At 31.7% G+C, this 7,766-nt stretch overlaps 1 protein-coding gene across 4 annotated transcripts in view; it reads left to right on the top strand.

Annotated features, from left to right (window-relative positions):
* The window catches only part of GKAP1 (G kinase anchoring protein 1), a 110,120-nt gene extending 103,518 nt beyond the window's left edge, over positions 1-6,602 (top strand). For all 4 annotated transcript variants that reach the window (XM_045298643.1, XM_045298642.1, XM_004715958.3 and 1 more), the window contains 4 exons: positions 473-536; positions 3,159-3,229; positions 3,685-3,762; positions 6,286-6,602. In XM_045298643.1, the coding sequence (XP_045154578.1) occupies positions 473-536; positions 3,159-3,229; positions 3,685-3,762; positions 6,286-6,333 (261 nt within the window). In that variant the 3' untranslated portion in view covers positions 6,334-6,602. The remainder of the gene's footprint in view (positions 1-472; positions 537-3,158; positions 3,230-3,684; positions 3,763-6,285) is intronic.
* The last annotated feature ends 1,164 nt before the right edge of the window (positions 6,603-7,766 follow it).

Genomic DNA, 7,766 nt, shown 5'->3' with positions numbered 1-7,766 from the left:
TGAGGGTGTACTTGAGTGGAGGCCCAATGTCCCTCTGCTACCTTAATACTAAACCTATAAATATAGGCACATAGATCTATTTCCCCATCCTTATATATAAATATATTTGCATATGTACATGTCTTTATCTAGACCACTATAATAAATACCCTTTGCCTCCCAGCTCTTTCCTCTATTTCCCTTGGCTTTCCTCCTGTCCCACTATCATGCTCAGTCCCCACCAGGATTTCAGCAATTCCTCTTGGTTACATTACCCTTGATCATGCCCTAGAGATTGTAACTCTTATGGGAGTAGAAAGCCATCTCTTTCTACTTATATGAGAGATTTAATTAAATTACTAAGAAGGTCTGACTACATTTTACTCCATTCTTTTCTATTTTAATTAATTGAGCAAGCCTAGAATTTATTTCTCCATTAATTAATAAGTATAAATTATTTGCTTTTAAAAAATTAAACTTTTTTTTTTGTTAGGCAAAGTATAAAGAAGTAAAGGCAAGAAATGCACAGTTATTGAAAATGCTTCAGGAGGGTGAAAGTAAGTGATTTGTGTGATTTTAGAATTTAAAGGTTTATCTTAAATAATATTTGAAAATTATGCTCTAAGATATATGACTTACCATCTTGTCAAAAATGGATTTCCTAGAATGATATAAAACTGGATTTTTGTTGATCATTTTTTGTATCATACAACCTAAGGATTATTCAGGTAAGTGATACCCTTGGAATGTCAATTCTTATAATTGGCTGGACTTCATTAGAGGGAAAACAAAACATTTGCTTAGGATTCTGCTTCTTAATGATTAGGGGAAGAGGGCCTGCCATATTTCTTCACATTTCTCTTCCCACCTTCAGACTTCTGCTGCCACTCTAAATTTTTTACAGTAGGTCACCAGCAGGAAACCAAGGATATCAATATAAAATTATAAGCAGTACTAAATAAGATTAAAAGTGTGCATGTTATATGGAAACAACCAAACCAGCTGCTATTAAATCCATTTGAATTCATGATGTCAGAGTAGATCTGTACAGTATACTGTTTTCAGTGTTTAAATTTTTGGAATTAGATTGCCATTCCTTTCCTCTGAAGTACCTTTGGATAGACTCAAACTTCAAATCATTTGGTTTGCAGCGGAACACATTAAATGAACCACTCAGATATTCCATCAAATTCCTCAAAGTCAGTTGCATTCCAGAATATATGTGTGTTGGGTGTGGTGAGTGGGTGTGTTTATATACATGTACACATACAGCCAGTGACACTTGACTTGAAAGTTCTCTGAAAAATTTTCATTCACAACATAAAAGGAAATATATATTAATTTAACAAGTAAGAGATTTATGCAAAGGCCATTGTAAAGCATAGCAGAAACACAGAGCAAGACATAAGTGAGAAAGGGCTTCTGAAGAGACAAGTTAAAAGTATTAATAAATGTTAATGAAATTCAAAATATTGTTTCCTGTGAGTATTGTGTAGCTTTTTAAAATTTTGAAACTCATTTCGAAGAATAAGTTGAACAAGACACCAAAACGGTTTGCAAATTTTAAAATTCTAGAAACGGAATTGTCCAAGTAAAATATAATTTTTATTATGAAACACATTATCAAGAACAGTATGATTCAAAACCAGGAATTATGGTCACTTGAATATATACTTTTGAGTAGATTGAAATTATTTGGTAACTTAACTGGCAAAACAGAAGTTAAAGAACAAATAGAGCCCATGGGTTAGATCACTGACATTTAGAATAACGTTCTGAGAAAGCCATTATTATTTTCACTTTGCACATGTGTAAATGGTGAAGCTATTTGCCCAAGGAAACACACATAAGGAGCTGTGGAACCAGCATTCTAACTGTGACAGAATTATTTGAGTATAGTTTGTCTGCCATTATGAAAAATACAAAACATACAGAATTGAAAAACATAAACTTCAATAAACTAACCACTTGTGATCAACAACAAAGATAAATAAAGGTGTATGGAAAATCAGATTTTGGAATTCTGAGGTTTATTTAGATCTGTACGCATGACTTTAATTTATTTAAATTTGATGAACATTTAATGAATAGTTAACATTAAAAACTTGAGAATTATTTTGAAGGTTATATTTCTAATTGGAGAAATTAAGTATATCATTGGGTATTAGATAATTGTGGAAAAGTAAAATTAACATAAAAGCGTACTCTCAAAAATGGATTAAAAATGGTAACAACTAAATAACATTAGAGCCCATAATCTGCACTATAAATAATGTAAGTTGAAGGGTTTTACATGGGATCATTACATGAAAATACTTTTAACATTTTAGCTTTCATAATATAGATAATCAGTTCTAAAGCAGCATATCCTAAACATAACTGCGTTGTGCAAAAATCATACAAAGCTACAGGTTGATAGGGAAAATGAGGTTAGGTGTACAACACTTAAAAACTTAAAAATTCTAAGAGACCATACAAGTTATATAATCAAGTATAAACAACATATATTCAGTATGCAGAGTAAAAAAATAATAACTCTGTTGGCCTTACAGAATGTTCCCTCCAGCAATGTAAAGAAAAAACATTCTGCATTGTTTGAAGAATTTTGCATTATTTAACATTCATGAAAGTCTTCAGAATGTTTCCCTATGTGAGATTTCTTTATGAAAAATGTTTTTGTTTTTGCCCCCTTTAATATGGATGGAAAATTAATTTTTAATCTTATCTGTACAATGAGTATTTTAAAGTCACCAAGCCAAAAAACTCAAAATTCTTTGACATAGAGTTGATGCCGACTCATAGCGACCCTGTAAGACAGGTAGAACTGCCCTTTGAGTTTCCAAGAATTTAACTCTTGAAGGTAGTAGAAAGCACTGACTTATTCCGTGGAGCCCACTCGTGGTTTTGAACTGCTCACTGTTTGGATCTTAGTTCAACTCGTAACCACTGTGCCACCAGGGATCAGAAAATATAAAATTTCCAAGTAACACTGCCCTGTATAGTAATAATGATAAGAATTTATTTACCTGGCAGAAATAATAATAGTAAAGAAGGTACATTTGTTAAGTGTGAAGGTAGTAAATCATTGTTCTGATTGCACTGCTATGTTTTGCTTTACTAAAGCAAAGTATTTGAATGATTAGGAAGATGATTATAGTGCTGCTTTTCCTTTTTGTCAGTGAAAGATAAAGCAGAAATACTTCTTCAAGTTGATGAATCACAGAGTATCAAGAATGAACTAACCCTGCAGGTAAGGAAAACTGTAGAGTGGTTTTCTTAAAGCATTCAGTGGTTCTGAGTTACTTACTTTGAAGAAAAACACAGCTCATCAGCAGAAAGTAGTATAAATTATACTTACTTCATTTTCGAGCAGTTATGAGATTCCATGTATGATTGTATGACACATGTATGTCTGCAGAATTGGGGAAGGTAAGGGTATCCACCTGACAAGGTCTCTACGAAAAAGACGACGCCCTCGTCCTTTCCTCACAGACTTAGTTTTCTTTCTTTCACGTCCTTCGTCTTCTCTCGTTTTAGAATCGTGGGCTTGTTCTAGCTGTTCAGCTGTGTAGTATATGTAATTGAAATCAGAGGGATTTTTGCCTCGGATGATAAATTTTTAAAAACCATCATTGTGAATAACTGTTAAGAATTAAGCTACTTGTCTAAATAGACTTTTTTTTCTCACTGAATATTTGGTTATAGGTTACTTCCCTTCATGCTGCATTAGAACAAGAAAGATCTAAAGTGAAAGTTTTACAAGCAGAATTAGCCAAATACCAGGTATGCTCATTTAATTTGAAGTGGTTTCATCACAAATAATACACTTGGAATACTCTGTGAGAAGCAAATGCACTGGTTGATTCTTAGGCCAAAATTGATCCAGTAAATATACTAATCATTTTGGTACTATTAGGTTGAAGATAAGTTACATTTTAGAAAATGTTAAGGTTAGTCTAGATATTGGTGTATATAACAATACTTAAAATAATTCAGGACAATCTTTGTATCATACCAAGGAGCTTAAAAAAATTCATGGAAAAAAAAACCCCAGAATATTCCACGAACTTTTTGAAGCCCCTTCATACATGCCATGGAATCAAACCAAGAGAAGACACAATGATATTTGATTCATTGGTAACTGCAACTCATTGCTTGGGTGTCTCCTGTGCATGTCTCCATTGTATTTGAGTCTTTTCCCATTCTTATTTAAGTAATATGTGGGGTGACAGTATGCAACAGTGTGAATATCCTTTCCCGACAACTTTTTATTCAACATTTTTTTAATCACTAATGATCTTTTTATCAATTCTAACTTTGGTGGTTTCTAAATCGTGATTGTCTTATTCTGATATTTCTTCACAGAATGCATTCAGCCTACATTCAGCATTTTTTTCTTGATGAAGTTATAAAAGATAACAGTGCTTTGTTTCCATATATAAATATATTGCAACATATATATTTACTTACATATATTTAAATAATTTAAAGTCCTATGAATTGTATTAATTAATGTAGGAGAACAGTAAAAAAGTTTGAAAGATTGGGAAATATAAGGATAGTTTAGCCCTACCTTTGTAGCTTAAGAGGAGCCCTGGTGGTGTGGTGATTATCCATTGGACTACAATCTGAAAGGTGTGCTGTTTAAAAACACCAGCTAGTCTTCAGGATGGGCTTTCTATGGCCGTAAACAGTGACAGTCTTAGACACCGAAAGGGAAAGTTCTGTCCTGTCCTGCAGGGTCACTGAATTGGCATCAACTTGATAGCAAGTTTGGTTTTTGTTTTTTTAACCGTAAATATCGGGAGCCCTAGTGGCATAGTGGGCTACAAGTTGGGCTACTAACTAAAAGGTGAGCAGTTCAAAGCCACCAGCTGCTGTTTTTTTTTTAAAAAGCCTAATTAGATTAGTCCCGAAAGAGGGAGGGGTCCTTTAGCTTGAGAGGCTTTGTAAAGGATTTTTCGTTTTGGTTTGGTTTTTTGCTTTAATTCTAGTTGAGAAGCAAAGTGCTTGAAGTTATATAATGTTAATATATAAAATGAGTATCTTCTTTTTTTGTAAATGACTATCTTCTTAAAAAAATTGTGAATTTATTTTTTAGTGATCTAACAGGAAAAATGTGTGTGTGTGTGTGTGTGTGTGTGTGTGTGTGTGTGTGAGATTATACATTTCAAGTTCCACATAACCTGTTCTCAAACTTGTTTGTTCTTGGAGAAATCTTGGTTAAACTTGTTCTAGTGGTCAGGAATGAATAACAACAGTAGTCTTTGTTTATATAAGAAGATGGATATAAAAATGTTTTTGTCACTAGCACAGGAACTAGATAGAAAAAGTATGAAAGAAATACGGAAACCTGACACTATTATCAAAAGATTCTAGCCTCCTGTGTACCCCTGATACAGCCACCATTTTATGAAATGCACTACCACATACAAGTATTTCCCAAACGTGACTGATCATCAGAATCACCTGAGGACTTTTTGAACTACAGCTTCTTTAGACCACTTCTAATAATATCTTAATTAAGTAGGTCTTGGAAAAACCCTAGAAATCAGAATTTTAAAAATATTGCTATTTAGGTGATTAGCATGATGAATATGTTTGAGTATCATTGGAGGGAGGGCTATAAACTATACTAAAATAAACACATCAAACCATTATGGTTAATTTTCAGGTAGAGGTACTTATTAATGTTAAATTTCACATTTCTACAATGTTTTAAAAAGCAGAACAAGAGAAAACTTGTTAAATAACTCATTGAAAATATTCCTCTTTAAGTTGCTGGTTTTTTGTCCTTGACTCATTATATGCCATAGATGAAGTTTCATAAGGAGAAAATAAATATTTTTATATGCCACTGAGCAATGTGAAATCTATAACCTGCAAGCCAGTGATGAAAAAATAATTTCTAATGATGTCTGATATAAACAAGACTAGAAAAATAAAACTTTAATTATAAATTGAATTATAGGTGGTGAAGTAAGTTACCAAATTTGCTGATCATATGGAACAAATTATTGTATTGTTCTCTTTGGTATTGATTAAAAAGTTAATTTTTTTAACAAGTCTGGGACACTCAAAATGAGCTCTGAAAAATAAAATGTGATCTTAACAATTCAAGTATATGTAACTGTATTATACTTTAAAGATGTGTAAAAATAACCTTGTACAATTTAGTGGTATGCACTCTTAATTTTGCAGCAGACTTAGAAATTACTTCCTTATACCTTTTGTCTTAAATTTTCTTAATATGAAAATGATCCCCATTGGCATTTGCTAAATAATTTGCTTTATTTTTCTTTACAGGGTGGCAGAAAAGGGAAAAGAAACTCTGAATCTGACCAGTGTAGGTGATTACATTAGCATTTGAAGTCAATACAAAAATTAGAGCTTTCAGGGTTTCAGAAAAATGTAAATATTTAATGCTGTGCAACTGCTGAACTATGCAGTCTTTGTTGAAGAAACTAAAAATGACTAGCTCACTAACAGTCTATAAATTTATGTTCTTTTGTTTTAAAATGAGAAGAAAAATAGAATTCCAGAAGAATTCAATGATTACTGTTTACTGTCCATACTTATCACTTTAGTTTTTCATCCATCAATAAAATTTACTCTTCCACTAATATGTTTGATTTTTCTTTAAGTTTCAGAAAAAATGTAGCAAAGATAATGATTTGCTTATAATGCAATCAGTTGTTTGGATCATTTCGGTTTACTGAATATTTACTTAGCACTTTTCTTCATGCTAAACTCTATAGGAATACAAGATGTCAAATATAATTGATGCCAAGTTGCTAGTGCACAGGGGAAACAAAAGGTAGAAACTGGTAAAGAGCAAAAAGTAACTGCTATACTTATAGGGCATGCTATCACATTGTTTGGAAATTGAGAGTACTTTAATGCTATAGATTTTAGAGGATGGATATTACAGTAAGTTTGAGAGACATTCTAGGAAAATGGAACAAAGTCTTGACTTTGTATATAGAACAATCTTTATAGAATAATCTGGTTTGAGGACAGTAATGGGACACTGGGAACTGTGTGAGGGAAGGATAATAGATTTTTTATGGATCTAATCAATTACTTTTTGTAGAATTCTTTGTGTAGTCAGTGAAATATTATGTTGCATTAAAATAGATATTTTTCTTATAACAAACATGAAACACATATATACTGATTTTGGCCTCTAATCTAACCAGTGTTATATAAAGATTTAAATTTCATGGTAATCTTGATTGCTTATATTTCTTACTTCCTCTATGAGGTTGTATGAACCTTGCAATGACTAGGACTTAATGTTCCCTGTACTCCCAGTACTTAACCTGCTATGTGGCACAGAGTAAGTATTAATTAAATATTTATTTAATAAAGTGGCAAAACTTTTACAAAAGTTGGCTCCTAATTTTATATTTGATTGAATATGAATGGTAATAGTCTATAATAACATACTTTTCAAGAGGATCAGATATCTAATGCTGATATATAATTATATATATGTATATAAACATTATAGACAGAATTTGAATTGGAATAGTTTCAATTATAATTAATTTGTTCAAGTAGTTTAGTGAACTAAATTACCAAAATATACTGTATTATTATCAGCTTTTGATGATTTACGTATACTTTATCTATTTGATACAGTATCTATTTAGCACCTAGCATATAGTAAGTAAGCATTCAACCAATAAGCGATAGTTTTCTAGAAGATATATTAAAAATTACCTGGCTAGATATATAAAAACTCAATTTATCATTTTTTTTATTCTGGATACTATTTACAGTAC

Source organism: Echinops telfairi, unplaced genomic scaffold (assembly GCF_000313985.2).
Source record: "Echinops telfairi isolate 266 unplaced genomic scaffold, ASM31398v2 ScPeMD7_7429;HRSCAF=8467, whole genome shotgun sequence".
In the NCBI taxonomy this organism is placed as follows: domain Eukaryota; kingdom Metazoa; phylum Chordata; class Mammalia; order Afrosoricida; family Tenrecidae; genus Echinops; species Echinops telfairi.
This window is presented reverse-complemented; position numbering and strand designations above follow the sequence as displayed.